The sequence below is a fragment of the Triticum aestivum genome, chromosome 2B (genome assembly GCF_018294505.1).
Source record: "Triticum aestivum cultivar Chinese Spring chromosome 2B, IWGSC CS RefSeq v2.1, whole genome shotgun sequence".
NCBI classification, from domain to species: domain Eukaryota; kingdom Viridiplantae; phylum Streptophyta; class Magnoliopsida; order Poales; family Poaceae; genus Triticum; species Triticum aestivum.
Window position 1 is genome coordinate 800,820,395 of NC_057798.1, and position 20,055 is coordinate 800,840,449.

General features: G+C 47.8%; 1 protein-coding gene across 1 annotated transcript; it reads left to right on the top strand.

The window, feature by feature from the left end:
- Positions 1 to 915: 915 nt before the first annotated feature.
- On the top strand, positions 916 to 4,740 carry LOC123042882 (WAT1-related protein At1g25270). The gene is made up of 3 exons (XM_044465251.1): positions 916 to 1,410; positions 2,188 to 2,250; positions 3,699 to 4,740. The coding sequence occupies exons 1-3, from the start codon at positions 1,223 to 1,225 to the stop codon at positions 4,597 to 4,599; spliced, it is 1,152 nt and encodes a 383-aa protein (XP_044321186.1). The 5' UTR covers positions 916 to 1,222; the 3' UTR covers positions 4,600 to 4,740.
- Positions 4,741 to 20,055: the final 15,315 nt, after the last annotated feature.

The following is a 20,055-nucleotide window of genomic DNA, read 5'->3' on the forward strand; positions in this document are numbered from 1 at the left end:
CCAGACGTGACGAAGAGTTTGCAAATTGTGATGCCATGCCATCGAATCTACAAGGCATTGTAGTTTGAGAAAATTTGAGGCGATTATACACATGTAGCCAAGTGCTAGACTTTTTTTCTATTTCTTTATGAAAATGCAAAAATCGTACATGGTAGATACTTAATTCAAACAAGGAAATTTATAAGGCGGAAATAATTCTTGGTTGATTGATGTTTTCTGAAGTCTATGCCAATTTCTAAAAAGTGAAGTTGCAGTTTTTCAAAAGCGCAAGTTTCCAATTCTCAGTAAACCGAAGTCGCACTTTGTGGGATTGGTAAAACTTAAGAGAAAATCTCGACTGATTGAGGCATAATCAAGCCTAGGGATGCATGCAGACGTGCGCATAAAGAGTGCATCCATCTGCGCTGATCGTTTTGGTATCAAAACATCTATTAAAGAAGCAGCAATTAGTTTATCTTTTTTGTTTGAATTCATCGCCAGGGAGAAATGCTCACTTGTACGTCGATCTCGATCCAGAAGGAATGAGCCGGTTCATCTGGAAAACCGGGTCGAAAACCATGATCCAATTTACATTTGAAACCGACAACGCGAACCGTCGCAGCATCGTCTTAGCAAATTCATGTGTAATTAACTGGATAATTCCCACTCACGGAAGAAGAAGAAAACACTGAATGATTCCCATAGATATTCATTCATTCAAAAGCGCCGGTGCATGGAGTTAAAACATGCTCGGCTGACGTGGCGGCGTGCTGACGTCAGTGATTACTGTTGCTCGCGGGGTTTGAGGAGAAGGTTCTTGAGATGCCAGGCTGCCAGCTGCACGCACGAGAAAGAGAGAGAGAGAGAGAGAGAGAGAGACAGTCGTGGTGTGCTTCCTCCTCCTGTTTCCACGAGAGAGAGAGAGAGAGAATCGCCCCTTCCGTTAGCTCGCTCTCAGCTCCTCCCTGCCGCCTATATATGTACCTGCGGCATGCACTTGCTCCTCCACCGCCTCTCCGGCCCCAAACCACACCAACACCCAAACGCGTCAGCTAGCTAACCGGGCCGTCGTCGTCGACCGGCCAGTCTCCCCGGCCGGCCCCGGCATCCCCCGTTATCTCGCCCCAGCTCCGTACGTCCGCACGCCGGACTCTTCCACCGCGCCCACCTCACACCTCCATCACCTGGAGCATCGGGGATCGTCCAATTAATCATCCCGGCATCTCTTCTCCCGTCGGAGGGAATGGGCGTGGGCGTGATGGAGGGGATGAAGCCGGTGGCAGCGATGGTGGTGGTGCAGTTCGTGTTCGCCGGCGTCAACATCTTCTACAAGCTGGCCGTGAGCGACGGCATGGACATGCGGGTCCTCGTCGCCTACCGCTTCCTCTTCGCCTCCGCCGTCCTCTCGCCCATCGCATACTTCGTCGAGAGGTACCTTAATTACCTAGCTCCTCCGTCCATTCGATCCTTTCCCAAGATTCAAATCCCCCTTGCACTAAATTTACTCGATCGCACACATGCATGATTGCATGCATTATATTCCGAAGCATCTAGTACACACACATCATCACGATCGATGCTTATTTTTCAATCGGTTGTTAGTACTACTAACTATTGGAGTATATATACTGAACTGTAAATATACTAGTTTGAGGTGAGCTTCTTTTACTAAGAATCATTAGTGTTCTTGCACCTTTCTGTGTGTGTTGGGTCAAGTAGTTTCATTCTCTGAAGAAGCCAATTAATGGAGCCAGTGCATGCATGCATGTCCTTTTCTCGCTCTTTCTCCATGTTTTCCGATGTTCGCTCCCCTTTGTGTTGACCCGGCCGGACGCCCCCCAATTGTTTCTGGTTTAGCAATAAAAACGAGAGCTTTGTGAAAAAGCTACGGTCTACATATCTTCCTTCTCCTACTATATTCCGTTGTTGGAAAAAGAATTCAGAAAGTAGAGTACAATATATTCATATGTGCTTCCGGAGTATCAAGTACTATGTTATGTGTACGTGTGCAGATGCTTCACTTTATTATCATCATTCTATAGGCACTCAAAATGCATGCTACCTGATTAACGAGTAGAGTACATGATTTTTTTTAATTGACAAACTTTATATATATATTAGTACCATTTTACACTTGCATGGCAGTGTATTGACTGACTACTATAATATGGATTAATCATTCTCTGCTGCCTTATTTGTTTCGAGCAGGAAGAAGCGAACCAAGGTGACGTGGCGAGTCCTGCTGCTCTCCTTCGTCTGCGGGCTCTGTGGGTAAGCTCTAATTTTAATTAAATTGTTGTTGTTGTTGTTGTTGTTGTTGTTGTTGTTTCATTTTTCTCTGCTTTGTTTACTGCACTTGCCACGACTATTGAGAAGGAGAGCAAAAGGAGCAAAAGGTTAGGTCGGATTGGCATGGCTGCCGGAATTTAGGTGCGACGCTGCTTTTTGCAATGATGCACACATGCATGTACTCCCTCCGTCCGGAAATACTTGTCATCAAAATGAATAAAAGGGAATGTATCTAGATATATTTTAGTTCTAGATACATCCCTTTTTGTCCATTTTGATGATAAGTATTTTCGGACGGAGGGAGTAGCTAGCTAGGGGGCTCAATGCAACGGTGCATAATACCCTCCCAATGCAAGGTCAACCGGGCGGGCGGCCGGTGGATGCGTCACGGGGTGCTCGCCGGCGGCCAACACTTTACCTTCCTTTTCCATCTATCCAGCACATGCATGGTGCTTCCAAGTTCCAACCACTTGATGTATGATTAGTTAGGCACAACCAACTGCTCGATCCGACCCGATGGAACCCCCTGCTGCTAGCTAGCTTTAGTTTGCCTGCCAAACAAAGTACAAACTCCACGTACGCCCTGTCCTCTCACTTTACAAAACATGCATGGAGCTACTCGTCTGTGAACATCATCGTCCTCGTGCTGCCCCTGATGCTCGCTTTGTCAACTCCATCGGTCACTGTACTCACGCATGCGTGCTCAACTGCTTAGTACAATTGCACCGATGGAGCCAGCTATGGGTGGACATGCAGCCACGTACGCCGGGCCGCCCCCGCGCGCGCATTTATCTCCTCCTTGACTTGCGTATCCATGCATGCATGCATGCACGCCTATACCTAAGCTAGCACCGCATTGGATTGGATGTATGCATTCCCAATGGAGCATCGTCGTCGTGTCGAATATCCACACCACGTCCGTATATACGCGTCACCTTCTTTTCCAATGGAGGAGAGGAGTTATATGGATGTATGTATGGTGTATGTACGTCAGGTTACATAATTACATTCTGTCGTCGTGTTTCTTGGACTAGAGTAGTTTTTCTGCATGCATATTGCCGGCTTCATCGCCTAGCTCGTCTCGTCTGCAATTTTCAACTCGTCGTCGCCCACGTTGCACGTCCCTAGATATATATCGACTCCGCCATTAATGGAGTACGTACGTCTAGCTGTGGAACTTGGTCACGATGAAGAAGATTGACACGTGTATGTACGTACGACGCGTGTCATGCAGCTACCGTACGTACGACGTATATGACCAAAAAAAGCATACGTGTGATCGATTACGTTCCTTTTGAATGTTGATGTGACATTGCATTTGCATATGCATGACGCGATCGAGCACATGAGATGGATCGATAACTTCTCAACATGCATATGTACACTACACGTGTGTATGGACTTGACTGGTTGCAAAATGTTTCATGCAGGGGCTCGCTGGCCCAGAACCTCTACATCTCCGGCATGAAGCTCACCTCCGCCACCTTCGCCTCCGCCATGACCAACCTCATCCCGGCCATCACCTTCGTGCTCGCCGTGCTCTTCCGCTACGAGCGCCTCGCCATCCGCACTCTCGCCGGCCTGGCCAAGGTCACTGGCACGCTGCTCGGCGTCGGCGGCGCCATGCTGCTCACCTTCTACAAGGGCGCCCAGGTCACCCCCTGGCCACCCACCCACATCAACCTCGCAGCCCAGCTCGCCGCCCGGCACCAACACGAGGAACATGCCTCCTCCTCCCTTCACCCGGACAGCGGCAACCGCGCCATGGGCTGCCTGCTCTGCACCGGCAGCTGCTTCTTCTACGCGCTCTGGCTCATCCTGCAGGCCCGGCTCAGCCGGGAGTACCCCTTCCACTACTCCACCACGGCGCTCATGTGTGGCATGAGCGCGCTCCAGTCCGCCGCCTTTGCGCTCTGCTTCGACCGGGACCTCATCCAGTGGCGCCTCTCCTCCGGTGTCCGCCTACTCGCCGTCCTCTACACCGGTGTGGTCGCCTCGGGGGTCATGCTCGTGGTGCTCTCCTGGTGCGTCAAGCGCCGGGGCCCCCTCTTCGCGTCCGTCTTCAACCCCATGATGCTGGTGGTGGTGGCCGTGTTGAGCTCGCTCCTGCTCGGCGAGGAGCTGCACCTCGGCAGCGTGCTCGGCGCCGTGCTCATCGTGCTGGGCCTCTACTCCGTGCTCTGGGGAAAAGGCCGCGAGGCCGTGGAGCACGAGCCGGCCAAGGCCCGCGCCGCTGGCACCGAGCTGCCGCACATCGACATCGTCGTGCATCGCCATGATCCTCCTCCGACGCCGCAGCAGCAGAGCACGGAGCCGGGGCCGGCGCGGTAAAAATCGGAGCAGGCATGCAGGAAGAGGACCAGCGATCGAAGAGATGAACTGGCCCAAGATTTGTTACTGTTTCATTTGTCAGGAAAGGATGGACAGAGACTGTACCGGTGGAACTTGTCGCAAATGGGAGAGTCAGTAGTAGTTGAGCTCGTTTGTTGGGTGGTTAGGACTCGGTTAGATATCTAGCGTAGTTACAAGGAGTGGCTTCTCTGATTCTGTTGGTGCTGAAATGTGAAGATAGAGGAGGGAAGGATGTAGTACAAGGAACTTCAGCAGGATGAGATGAATTAATGGACAAACCAATAAATTTCGGACACAAAATCCTTTTAGATGAGAAATCAACTCCATTTTACAACTTGGTAGAATGTACAATCCGGTCTCATATTATAAGATGTTACTCCCTCTGTCTCCAAATTCATGGCATATAAACTGTAATAACCCATAATTTAGGGTTATTATTTTAAATTAAGATGAATAAGGATATATGTATTATCAGTGAAAATAAATAATATAGTCTGTTTTCGTTCTTTCAAAGAAATATAATAGACAAGTAAGTTTTCCATGCAATAAATATTAGATGAAAATAATTACACACTAAGGAGAAGTATGTATATATACATTTGAGACTAGCATACACGCATCCACGCTATATTTGAATGTAAAGAAATACTACTAGGCAGTACAAGCTAGTAATGAGGAGATGGCCAAATATTAGAAGATGTGCATGCATGTAATGATGAGAATGCACACGTACGTTGTACTATCCTTACAAGCTAAGTAAAATCCTATGCACGTGGAGGTGGCGTGGCATGCAGTTAGTGGCTTGGACATTTCTAATCTCATACGTGGAGAGATACGTGGTAGTCATCCTGTGAATCTTTGACACATGTGAGAGGGTGAGCCAATGAGAGCAACTCATTTTGCTAACTCATAGTACGGCGGCCGGCGTTGCCTTTTACCATTTCCAAGGGTCAACTCCAAGAGACAACATGGCTAGATATTTCGTTGATGCTTAGACGGTGCTCTCTCCCTATATATACCCTTGCTGCTGCAGCCGCTTACTTGCACCCCACAACTCCAAGAGAAAGAAAGAAGAGAAAGCCAGAGGAGAGCAGAGTGGGGGAGAGACACTGATGAATATATTTGTAGAAGGAGAGTGAGGGGAAGGTGCTAATGAGTATACATACATAGAAGAAAGTATACAGATATAGTTGGCCAGTCGACATAGAAGATGGCCAAGCTGAGTATGTAGAATATACGTGTACTATGGTGCGGCATTTACATAACAGCGGTCCATCGAGGAAAAATATATATCTGATGCTATGAAGAATAATTCCTAGTATCGAAGCAAGTAGCTGCTTTGCTAAACTCCCTGATCTCTCCTTATTGTTGCCTTGCTTGATTATCTGGTAATATCATTGCACCTTGATCTTTGTTGATCCTCTCTTGATCCTTGAAAGAGAGATGTGTTTTCCTCATAATCCATTTGTTGATGGAATCATTCTGTTTTGAGAGGAACTCATGTAAAGCCATGAGCATATTGATATTCCAGTGATCCTATCGTTGATTAAGCCACATATCATATTTTGGTCCATATACATTGGTGTCACGACGGCAAACGTATTGTACCGGTCACAATTCAGGTATGGGACTGTCTGAGTTCTTCGCTAAGAACGACACCCGTTCGGAAGCGTGTCGGTGATGGATCCGTACGAGCGATCGACACTAGTAAGTCGGGTGGTCGGTTCTTAGGGGATCAAAGAGCTCTGCTTTTCTGGAACCTGTGTGGTTCTAGTCGAGGCTGTCGACGTCGGAGTACCCTCTTAAGAGCGTAAAAGTGTGAAATTTCACCCCTGTGACTCCCGGGTTGGGAAGCTTGCGGTCATGTGTGACGCTAATAATTTCTTGGTCCATTATATCCGGTTATGTTGTTCTTTTATCTGTTTCCAATGAATTGGCTCCAGCAATTTGTCACGTTATTTATGCTCCTTAGATACAGTCAATCTGTTGTTACTGTATCAATATCCTTAAATTCTACTGTTGTTGAATAGTGAAGTATCTGCTTGCTGAGTATGACTTGTCGTACTCACCCTTGCTTCCTTTGTTTTTTTTTAGATGCAGACGATGCAACTTAAGTATGCCCAGAAGATGTCATAGAAGAATAGGCTGGTCCGGTGGGTGGGAAACGACTAGAGTATTTAGTATATTTTGGCTATTTAGTAAATGTAAAGTATTTGTGTAGTTAATATATGAGCTTTTGTGATCCACTGGTGGTTTATGCCTGCTTAATTACGCCTTGCGTGACTATAGGCCTCTGGTCTATAGGCTCGCGGCGGCTGTTTCGCCTAGGCCCGGTCTCGGGGCGTGACATAAACTGAGTCAAAAAGTCAATGCTTCTAAGTTTGATCAAGCATACATACAAAAATATAAAGATAAACAATATCAAATCAATATCAAAATATCAAAATATACAAAAATATAAAGATAAACAATTTCATCTATATATTTGGTCCAAGTTAGAAAGCATTGACTCTTTGACTCAGTGTATATGCCATGTATTTGGTATGATGGGAGTATAATAAACAATATAATATATTTGTTGTAAGGCCAGCTCCAACGCACGACCCCAAACAGACGTCTGATTTTTCCGAATTTTGTTTGTTTGGGTAGGGCAATGGGTGACGTTCGGCCGTTTTCTGGATACGTTGGCCGTGCACTCAACGCGCGGAAGCATCTCGTCCACCCGCCTGAAATATTTTGCAAATGAAATTTTGCAACCGCAGCCATAGTTCATGCTGGCATCAAAGCAGGCGGCCGACACCACACATATGTCAGCGTGTAAAATGATCAACCCCCAAGTTCTCTCGTCGGCACCCTTGCCAACCTTTCAAATGAAGAACCCCCAAGTTTTCTTGCTGGCAACAAAGCCATCGGACCGTACACTTGCCCGTCTTCAAAAAGATCGGCCATAGTCCAGGGTCGAGCCCTCCCTAGTTCTTGCTGTCTTGGCCGAACATCTTCTTTTGCCGCCCGGTCCAACTTCTTTTGTTCAGAGACATGTTGGTCAAGTCCACACTCACGATTGCTAGTGATGGGGTCACCTACTAAGGGTAGGGTCATAGACCTGACATCTGAAGTCCACCTAGGACCCCATTCCATCTTTGGAGGGTCTCCGGACCACAGCGCATTCGGATGCGCATTCCTGGATATCCACTCGGATATGGTCCAGCCACCTGGACGTCTTCCTTCCAGTCGGCCTCACCGGCATCACTCGGATACAGAAGGTGGAGAGGCGACGTGGGAGCTGCAATGTTCGAAGGGCTTCACGTTGAACTTGAAGTGTAGTTATAGCTACAGTTACCAGTAATGCTTGTATTAACTTTCCTTTGTATCTCCCTTGTAACGTGGCTTTAACCGGGGATGACACACTCTATATAAGACGCCTTCTAGCGAGTGGACAAGGTTTCGCAACCTACTGTAATCATACACACCCAGAGAAAAACACAGATCCATAGCTCGAGACGTAGAGCTACTACATCTCCGAGTGGGGCGTGAGCTCGTAAATCCTTGTGTTACACCTGTGTCGTAGCTAGGTTCAGCCCCTGTTCGTACACCTAGTACTCACTGTCAAATTCATTGCCTTGAGATTTGGCACTCACTGTGGGGCTGCGCGTCTAGCGGTATCCAGCGCAGGTGGAATTTTCATCATTATCATCATCATTATTCTCGGCTGCGATATCCGATTCGGTGCCTAGCTTCGTCGCCGAACATTTGGCATGGCTCCAGGTAGCGCTGCTGGACGTGGAGTCGCTGCCCGTCCGGGGCGCGGCGCCCTTGCGCGTGTCATCCTACGAGTCCTTCTCTGACAGCCATTAGTCCCATTCCGCGAGGCACCCGCTGGCCGCCGCCGCAAGCGTTCAAGGCACTCGTGGCTCCAGCGCTGGCTCTGGCACGCTATGGCCCTTCAGGCTGCAACTTTTCAGATGGCGGTGCTCGAGCATGACGAGCCCATCCTTGATCTATTCTCCACCCTGCACGAGGAGCCTACGGACGAGTCCGAGTGCGAGAGCTGTGAGTCCACTGCTGAAGTTCTTATGGCCAGCACAGAGCACCATGGTCCTCCCGGGTACACGGCGCTCGTGAAGGCCTCGCGCTTCACATGAGCGCGCCGGCGACGGCCTTGGAGCTCAGCCCGCATCCGTCTTCAACCCCATGATGATGGTCGTGGTGGCCGTGCCCAGCTTGCTGCGGCTCGGTGAGGAGCTGCACCTCGGCAGCGTGCTTGGCGCTGTTCTCATCGTGATGGGCCTCTACTCCGTGCTCTGGGGAAAAGGCCGCGAGGCCGTGGAGAACGATCCAGCCAAGGCCCGCGCCGCCGGAACTGAGCTGCCGCACATCGACATCATCGTGCACCGTCATGATCCTCCTCCCACGCCGCAGCCGCAGCAACAATTGGACAACACGACACCGTCAGCGGCGCTGTCAGCATCGGAGCGGGAATACAGGACCAGCGATCGACGAGATGAACTGGTCGGAGATAGACTGTACTACCGGTCGAACTAGTAGTAATTGGGAGAGTCGTAGTTGCACTCGTTTGTTGGGTGGTTAGGACTCGGTTAAATCTGTTGTTGCAAAACCCTACCCTACCTCTCCCCCTTTCCTACCTCTCTCTTTCTGTCACCTCACCCTAGCCCAAACCAGAATGAGGAAGAAGAAAACACGAGGAGAAAGGAGACACGGTGCAGTTCCGGCATGCGAACTCCCACCGCACAGACGGCTTGTTTCCTCTCGAGCACGAACTCGAGCTCACTCCACAGATGTTACAACGGCCTCCGTGTGGCTTTATACACGAGCCAGCGCACCGGGCACGAACCCACGCCTCCACTCCCTCCCGATCGTTCGTGCTTCGCCCCTTCTTCTCGTGCCCGCGTCGCACTCCGATGCGCGCGGCCCACGGCGAGCTCCAATGGCAGCACCCTCGATCACGTCACGCGACTCGCAAACAGCCTAGACCTAGTCACACACACACGGTGCAAACCCGCACGGACACGCCCGTGCTGCACCCGCACGCACACGCACACTACCCCGCTGCGTCCACCACACACAGCGCGTGCCCATACACGCGTCGGGCGCGCTCGACGCGTCGCCACGGATTATTAGCCCAACACACTCCTCCTAAGCCGTGGCTCAGAGGAGCCTGTCATCCTCGACGCTGCCGTCCACCAGCAGTGCACGCTCCGCCGTCGGTGCCTTCCACAGCTGAGGGCACTCCCTCTTGAAGTGGCCGCACTCGCCACACTTGTAGCAGCGCCTGCGTCGGTTGCCGTCGTTGCCCGACGCCACGCTCCTGCCATCGTCGTCGTTTTCCCGAGCCCCGCCATGCTGCCGCTCCGGCGCCCGCCACCGGGCCGCCGTGTACATGAGCTGGCCATCAGCCCGCTCGCCGCCCGCCTGTCCACGTCATTGCACCTGTTTGTCGAACGCCTTCAAATGGCCCAACGCTTCCTCGAACGCCATCGTCGACGCGTCGCAGAACTGCTCGGAGTTGAGCAGCTTCTTCACCAGCGTGGCGTCCTCCAGCGTCATTCCGAGCTCCGCGAAGTGCGCCACCATGCCATCGAGCTTGCCAGCGAACGCGTCCAGCGTGTCGTCCTCTGCCATGTGCATCACCTCGAATTCTCCACGGAGAGTGCCCAGCCGCGCCGCCCGCACACGTTCCGCGCCGACGAACCTCACCTTGAGGCTGCTCCACACCTCTGCCGCCATCTTCTTGGACGCCACCTGTAGCAGAAGGTCCTCCGCCAGCGCCCCGAGCAAATACGCCCGCGCCAGCTTGTCCTTCTTCGCGATCACCGTCCCCGCCGCGTCCTCCGGTGGCACCACCGCCTCCCACAGCCCAGCCGCGTCAAGGTTGGCCTTGACTTTGATTGCCCACGTGGTGTAGTTCTCACTGGTGAGCATCGGCACCGGCTGCGGCAGTGAGCTGCCCGATCCGCCGGCGTACGGGACGAGGGACATCGCTGGCGAACTCCTCCCTCCACGTAGCTCTGATGCCAAATGTTGTTGCAAAACGCATCCCTAGCTCTCCCCCTTGCCTACCTCTCTCTTTCTGTCACCTCACCCTAGCCCAAACCGAAACTAGGAAGAAGAAAACACAAGGAGAAGGGGGACACTGTGGAGTTCCGGCGCACGAATGCCCACCGCACAGACGGCTTTTTTTCCCTCGAGCACGAAAGAGAGCTCACTCCACAACTGCTACAACGGCCATCGCGTGGCTATATACACGAGCCAGCGCACCGGGCACAAACCCACGCCTCCACTCCCTCCCGATCGCTCGCGCTTCACCGGCTCTGCACGTGCCCGCATCGTGCTCCGACGCGCGCGGCCCATGGCGAGTTCCAATGGCAGCACCCTCGATCACGCAATGCGACTCGCTAACAGCCTAGACCTAGTCACACGCACACAGTGCACACCGGCACGGACACGCCCATGCTGCACCCGCACGCACACACACACTACCCCGCCGCGGACCCGCCGCGTCCAACACACACAGCGCGCCCATACACGCGCCGGGCACGCTCGACACGTCGCCATGGCTTATTAGCCCAACAAAATCTATAGTCTAGTTTGAAGGAGTGGCTCTGTCGTTGGTGCTAAAATGTTGAGGACCAGAGAATCATAATTCAGAACTGCATGAAAAGATACAGGAGATAATATGGAGACGTGGTAGGTCCTGCCTGGTGATTGCACGCAGGAAAGCGGTGTGCAAGCCCTCCTAGCCACCAGCCTGCTCGTTCCCAATGCAAATGCATGGCCGCAACCGCTGAAGTACTCCAGAAGCTGTACCCAATGGCCGTCCCAAAATTTGAAACTACAACTCTTGGAACACGGGGATGGAGTGTTTAGTAAAAATTCTAGGAGACTTTGATTATTAGAAAAGAAATGCTACTAATGATGCATGAAACCCAGGAACTGGATTCCCATAGGAACCCAACCAAGAGCACATGAAAATTTCAAATGTGCCGCGGGAATTGTATACCCAAATTAAATGAAGGAATCATGATCTTTTAATTTTGGTTTGGTACCCTCTAAGATTCCTATATGTAATTCATTGGAATCTCAAATGAAATATAATATATCTGCCTATGTTCCAAACGGTGTCTAAGATTTTGTTCTATGCAAATTCGATCATCGAAATTTATGTGCTTTTTTTATTCCAAACTAGATTTAAGTTAAGCCATACATACATTTTGAAAAGCATAGTTCAGATATCAAGCATGGATCGTGAGCTCTTACCTTATGTTTTGGTTTGCTCCAAAATATCTACATACAACATACCGCTCATTGGAATTCAAAAGAAATATAAGATATCTGCCTATGTTCTAACTTCCAATTGGCATCAATGAAAAATTTCTGTAAAAGTCATACCCCGTATTTTTTTTCCTTTTTTCCAAATGACACTTATTCTAAGCCAAACATACGTGCATGCATGCCAACGATGTTAGCCGCTCTATTTTGCTCTATTTGCACCTCCTGTTTATAGTATCGGTAAAGCACAATGGAAGGAAATAGTATTCCTTAATCACCTCCTGTGTATAGTATCGGTAAAGCACAACGACGTCATACTTTACCGAGAGAATGGCCATAGCCCATGAGGACCTGGCGTATAAGAGGTTTGAAAATCTGAAACAACATTGGATAATTAAAGTAAAAGGTAAACAAACCCTTTGAATTGATGTGAGCATGCACTCCAAACAAGGGAAAATGTTAGTAATTGACCACGATCGAAGCTTCCTAGGCACTTAACGTCTCAACATAATCTGAATCTGAAGCTCATATGGTATATGATAGACAAAGGGTTTTGGGTATTGTGGGCTTCGACACATGTTGGGTCGGCCACGGCAACATATATATAGAGGGAATACCTCATCGAGTACAAGTACAATTGTACAGAAGTTACAATACGTACATAACTACAAGTCTAACACCCTCCCTCAATCTTAACCGTGATCTGAAGAATTCAGAAGATTAAGATTGCGACGACAATCCTCAAACTGAGGTAATGGCAACGGCTTCGTGAAGATGTCAGCAAGTTGACCTTTCGAAGGGATGAACTTGATCTGAAGTAACTTCTGCGAAACTCGTTCTCTGACAAAGTGATAGTCAACTTCGATGTGTTTCGTTCGGGCATGAAGTACCGGATTTGAAGAAAGGTATGTAGCACCGATGTTGTCACATCAAAGAACAGGTGGATGATTCTGAGAGACTCTCAACTCTCGAAGCAAGGACTGAACCCAAATAAGTTCAGCGGTGGCATTGGCAACTGCTTTATATTCAGCTTCAGTACTACTACGAGACACTGTAGCTTGTTTACAAGCACTCCAGGCGATCAAATTAGGACCATAGAACATAGAGTCAGCATAAAAAAAAGCCGAGAGGGCACCAAAAGGAGCAGGCCGAAGATGCAGACCCAGAGCAGCAGTCAAGCAAACATAGCGCAGAATGCGCTTCACAGCTGTCCAGTGAGTATCCCAAGGAGCATGAAGAAACTGGCACACGCTGTTAACCGCATAGGATATATCAGGACGAGTAATCGTCAAATACTGTAAGCCACCAACAATACTGCGATACGTTGTAGCCTCATCCGAAGAAAGAAGAGTACCATCAAGTGCAGAGAGGCGATCAGAAGCTGTCATGGGAGTAGTAGTAGGCATACACTGAAGCATACCAGCACGGCGAAGCAAATCCAGAGAGTACTTCTGCTGAGTAAGAGTCAGACCGGCATCAGAATGAGAGACCTCCAAGCCAAGGAAATAATGAAGCTGACCAAGATCTGTAATAGCAAAATCACCACTCAAGGCAGAAACAAGACGATCCGTAGCAAAGGCCGACAAGCTGATCAGTATGATGTCATCTACATACACCAGCAGATATATAGTGATAGTAGGACGTTGTAGCATGAACAAGGACGTATCAGCTGTCGAAGGAACAAATCCATGTGCACGGAGAGCAGTACCGAGACGCGCATGCCAGGCACGAGGCGCCTGTTTAAGACCATAAAGAGCCTTTACCAAGCGACACAAATGCTGCGGACGAGCAGGATCAACAAAACCAGGAGGCTGGCGCATATAAACCTCTTCATCAAGAACACCATGAAGAAAGGCATTCTGAACATCAAGCTGTCGAATAGACCATCCACGAGTAACAACAAGAGACAGTAGCAGACGAATAGTCGTAGGCTTGACCACAGGACTGAAAGTATCCTCATAATCAAGACCTTGACGTTGTTTGAACCCGCGAGCAACAAGCCGAGCCTTATACCATTCAATAGAGCCATCAGCATGTCGCTTAACTTTGAATACCCACTTTGAATCAATAATATTGACACCACTCTTCGGAGGAACAAGACACCACGTAACATTTTTCAGCAAATACTCTTGTTCCATCGCAGAACGCCAGTGAGGGATACCCATAGCTGTCTGATAATGATGGGGTTCAGCAGTAGGATCAGTTCCAGAATGAGCTATACATGCCGCGAGCCATGCAACCGTGCCACCGGTGCGTTTGCGCGGAAGAACAATGGCACTCTTGCTGCGAGTGTGTGGACGCTGAACAACAGGAGCAGTTGGTGCAATCGAAGTCGTAGGAGCCGTCAGCGGATAGGCCCGCGTCTCCTGAGGAGAAGACATGGCCAGTGGCGGTAGCAGCAGGGGACGGCCAACAGTTGGTGACCGCATAGGCGATAGCGACGAAGGCGGGCTGCCAGGAGGCGGCTGAAGGAAATATGCCCTAGAGGCAATAATAAAGTTATTATTTATTTTCTTATTTCATGATAAATGTTTATTATTCATGTTAGAATTGTATTAACCGGAAACATAATACATGTGTGAATATATAGACAAACATAGTGTCACTAGTATGCCTCTACTTGACTAGCTCGTTAATCAAAGATGGTTATGTTTCCTGACCATAGACAAAGAGTTGTTATTTGATTAACGGGATCACATCATTAGGAGAATCATGTGATTGACTTGACCCATTCCGTTAGCTTAGCACTCGATCGTTTAGTATGTTGCTATTGCTTTCTTCATGACTTATACATGTTCCTTTGACTATGAGATTATGCAACTCCCGTTTACCGGAGGAACACTTTGTGTGCTACCAAACGTCACAACGTAACTGGATGATTATAAAGGGGCTCTACAGGTGTCTCCAAAGGTACATGTTGGGTTGGCGTATTTCGAGATTAGGATTTGTCACTCCGATTGTCGGGGAGGTATCTCTGGGCCCTCTTGGTAATGCACATCACTTAAGCCTTGCAAGCATTGCAACTAATGAGTTAGTTGCGAGATAATGTATTACGGAACGAGTAAAGAGACTTGCCGGTAACGAGATTGAACTAGGTATTAAGATACCGACGATCGAATCTCGGGAAAGTAACATACCGATGACAAAGGGAACAACATATGTTGTTATGCGGTCTGACCGATAAAGATCTTCGTAGAATATGTAGGAGCCAATATGAGCATCCAGGTTCCACTATTGGTTATTGACCGGAGACGTGTCTTGGTCATGTCTACATTGTTCTCGAACCCGTAGGGTCCGCACGCTTAAGGTTTCGATGACAGTTATATTATGAGTTTCTGTGTTTTGATGTACCGAAGGAGTTCGGAGTCCCGGATGAGATCGGGGACATGACGAGGAGTCTCAAAATGGTCGAGACGTAAAGATCGATATATTGGACGACTATATTCGGACATCGGAAAGGCTCCGAGTGATTCGGGTATTTTTCGGAGTACCGGAGAGTTACGGGAATACGTATTGGGCCTTGTTGGGCCATACGGGAAAGAAGGAAAAGGGCCTCAAGGGTGGCCGCACCCCTCCCCTTGGTCTGGTCCGAATTGGACTAGGGAAGGGGGGCGCCCCCTTCCTTCCTTCTCCTTTTCCCTTCCCTTTCCTTCCCTCCTACTCCTACTACTTGGAAGGGTCCTAGTTCTACTAGGAAAGGGGGAATCCTACTCCCGGTGGGAGTAGGACTCCCCTAGGGCGCGCCATAGAGAGGGCCGGCCCTCCCCCTCCTCCACTCCTTTATATACGGGGGCAGGGGACACCCCATAGACACACAAGTTGATCTTCGTGATCGTTCCTTAGCCGTGTGCGGTGCCCCCCTCCACCATATTCCACCTCGGTCATATCGTTGCGGTGCTTAGGCGAAGCCCTGCGACGGTAGAACATCAAGATCGTCACCACGCCGTCGTGCTGACGGAACTCATCCCCGACACTTTGCTAGATCGGAGTCCGGGGATCATCATCGAGCTGAACGTGTGCTGAACTCGGAGGTGCCGTACGTTCGGTACTTGGATCGGTCGGATCGTGAAGACATACGACTACATCAACCGCGTTGATATAACGCTTCCGCTTTCGGTCTACGAGGGTACGTGGACACACTCTCCCCTCTCGTTGCTATGCATCACCATGATCTTGCGTGTGCGTAGGAATTTTTTTTGAAATTACTACGTTCCCCAACAGTGGCATCCGAGCCTAGGTTTTATGTGTAGATGTTATATGCACGAGTAGAACACAAGTGAGTTGTGGGCGATACAAGTCATACTGCTTACCAGCATGTCATACTTTGGTTCGGCGGTATTGTTGGATGAAGCGGCCCGGACCGACATTATGCGTACGCTTACGCGAGACTGGTTCTACCAACGTGCTTTGCACACAGGTGGCTGGCGGGTGTCAGTTTCTCCAACTTTAGTTGAACCGAGTGTGGCTACGCCCGGTCCTTGAGAAGGTTAAAACAACACTAACTTGACGAACTATCGTTGTGGTTTTGATGCGGTAGGTAAGAACGGTTCTTTCTCAACCTGTAGCAGCCACGTAAAATATGCAACAACAAAGTAGAGGACGTCTAACTTGTTTTTGCAGGGCATATTGTGATGTGATATGGTCAAGACGTGATGAGATATAAGTTGTTGTATGAGATGATCATGTTTTGTCGAAGTTATCGGCAACTGGCAGAAACCCTATGGTTGTCTCTTTGTTGCATAAGATGCAAGTGCCAAATAATTGCTTTACTTTATCGCTATGCGATAGCAATAGTTGCAAGAGCAATAGTTGGTGAGACGACCATGTGACGACACATTGATATAGATGAAGATCATGGTGTCATGCCGGTGATGATAGAGATCATGACAGTACTTTGGAGATGGAGATCAAAGGCGCAAGATGATCATGGCCATATCATGTCACATATTTTAATTGCATATGATGTTTATCTGTAATACATCTTATTTTGCTTAGTTCGACGGTAGCATTTTAAGATGATCTCTCACTAATTATCAAGAAGTGTTCTCCCTGAGTATGCACCGTTGCGAAAGTTCTTCGTGCTAAGACACCACTTGATGATCGGGTGTGATAGGCTCTACGTTCAAATACAACGGGTGCAAAACAGTTGCACACGCGGAATACTCAGGTGAAACTTGACGAGCCTAGCATATAACAGATATGGCCTCGGAACACGGAGACCGAAAGGTCGAGCGTGAATCATATAGTAGATATGATCAACATATTGATGTTCACCGTTGAAACTACTCCGTCTCACATGATGATCGGGCATGGTGTAGTTGATATGGATCACGTAATCACTTAGAGGATTAGAGGGATGTCTGTCTAAGTGGGATTTCTTAAGTAATATGATTAATTGAACTTTAATTTATCATGAACTTAGTCCTGGTAGTATTTTGCAAATTATGTTGTAGATCAATAGCTCGCGTTGTTGCTTCTCTATGTTTTTGCTTCCCTATGTTTTATATGTGTTCCTAGAGAAAACTGTGTTGAAAGATGTTAGTAGCAATGATGCGGATTGGATCCGTGATCTGAGGTTTATCCTCATTGCTGCACAGAAGAATTATGTCCTTGATGCACCGCTAGGTGACAGACCTATTGCAGGAGCAGATGCAGACGTTATGAACGTTTGGCTAGCTCAATATGATGACTACTTGATAGTTTAGTGCACCATGCTTAACGGCTTAGAATCGGGACTTCAAAGACGTTTTGAACGTCATGGACCATATGAGATGTTCCAGGAATTGAAGTTAATATTTCAAGCAAATACCCGAGTTGAGAGATATGAAGTCTCCAACAAGTTCTATAGCTAAAAGATGGAGGAGAATCGCTCAACTAGTGAGCATGTGTTCAGATTGTTTGGGTACTTCAATCGCTTGAATCAAGTGGGAGTTAATCTTCCAGATAAGATAGTGATTGACAGAATTCTCTAGTCACCATCACCAAGTTAGTAGAACTTCGTGATGAACTATAATATGCAAGGGATGACAAAAGTAATTCCCAAGCTCTTCGTGATGCTGAAATCGACGAAGATAGAAATCAAGAAAAACATCAAGTGTTGATAGTTAACAAGACCACTAGTTTCAAGAAAAGGGCAAAGGGAAGAAGGGGAACTTCAAAAAGAACGGCAAGCAAGTTGCTGCTCAAATGAAGAAGGCCAAGTCTGGACTTAAGCCTGAGACTGAGTGCTTCTACTGCAAAGGAACTGGTCACTGGAAGCGGAACTACCCTAAGTATTTGGCGGATAAGAAGGATGGCAAAGTGAACAAAGGTATATTTGATATACATGTTATTGATGTGTACTTTACTAGTGTTTATAGTAGCCCCTGAGTATTTGATACTTGTTCGGTTGCTAAGATTAGTAACTCGAAACAGGAGTTACAGAATAAACAGAGACTAGTTGAAGGGGAAGTGACGATGAGTGTTGGAAGTAGTTCCAAGATTGATATGATCATCATCACACACTCCCTATACTTTCGGGATTAGTGTTAAACCTAAATAAATGTTATTTAGCTTTTGCGTTGAGCATGAATATGATTTGATCATGTTTATTGCAATACGATTATTCATTTAAAGTCAGAGAATAATTGTTGTTCTGCTTACATGAATAAAACCTTCAATGGTCATACACCCAATGAAAATAGTTTGTTGGATCTCGATCGTAGTGATACACATATTCATAATATTGATGCCAAAAGATGCAAAGTTAATAATGATAGTGCAACTTATTTGTGGCACTGCCATTTGGGTCATATCGGTGTAAAGCGCATGAAGAAACTCCATAAAGATGGACTTTTGGAATCACTTGGTTATGAATCATTTGATGCTTGTGAACCGTGCCTTTTGGGCAAGATGACTAAAACTCCGTTCTCCGGAACAATGGAACGAGCTACTGACTTGTTGGAAATAATACATACTGATGTATGCGGTCCAATGAGTGTTGATGCTCGTGGCAAGTATCGTTATTTTCTAACCTTCACAGATGATTTGAGCAGATATGGGTATATCTACTTAATGAAACACAAGTCTGAAACATTTGAAAAGTTCAAAGAATTTCAGAGTGAATTGGAGAATCATCGTAGCAAGAAAATAAAAGTTTCTACGATATGATCGCAGAGGTAAAATATTTGAGTTACGAGTTTGGCCTTTAGTTAAAACAATGTGAAATAGTTTCACTACTCGCGCCACCTGGAACACCACAGTGTAATGGTGTGTCCGAACGTCATAACCGCACATTATTGATATGGTGCGATCTATGATGTATCTTACCGATTACCACTATCGTTTTGGGATTATGCATTGGAGACAGCTGCATTCACTTTAAATAGGGCACCATCAAAAATCCGTTTGAGACGACGCCTTATGAACTGTGGTTTGGCAAGAAACCAAAGTTGTCGTTTCTTAAAGTTTGGGACTGCGATGCTTATGTGAAAAAGTTTCAACCTGATAAGCTCGAACCTAAATCGGAGAAATATGTCTTCATAAGATACCCAAAGGAGACTGTTGGGTACACCTTCTATCACAGATCCTAAGGCAAATTCGTTGCTAAGAATGGATCCTTTCTATATAAGGAATTTCTCTCGAAAGAAGTGAGTGGGAGGAAACTAGAGCTTGATAAGGTAATTTGTACCTTCTCCCGAATTGGAAACTAGTTCATCACTAAAATCAGTTCCAGTGATGCCTACACCAATTAGTGAGGAAGCTAATGATGATGATCATGAAACTTCAGATCAAGTTATTACCGAACCTCATAGGTCAACCAGAGTAAGATCCGCACCAGAGTGGTACCGTAATCCTATTCTGGAAGTCATGTTACTAGACCATGATAAACCTACGAACTATGAGGAAGCGATGATGAGCCCAGATTCCGCGAAATGGCTTGAGGCCATGAAATCTGAGATGGGATCCATGTATGAGAATAAAGTGTGGACTTTGGTGGAGTTGCCCGATGATCGGCAAGCCATATTGTATAAATGGATCTTCAAGAGGAAGACAGATGCTGATTGTAGTGTTACTATCTACAAAGCTCGACTTGTCGCAAAAAGGTTTTCGACAAGTTCAAGGTGTTGACTACAATGAGATTTTCTCAACTGTAGCGATGCTTAAGTC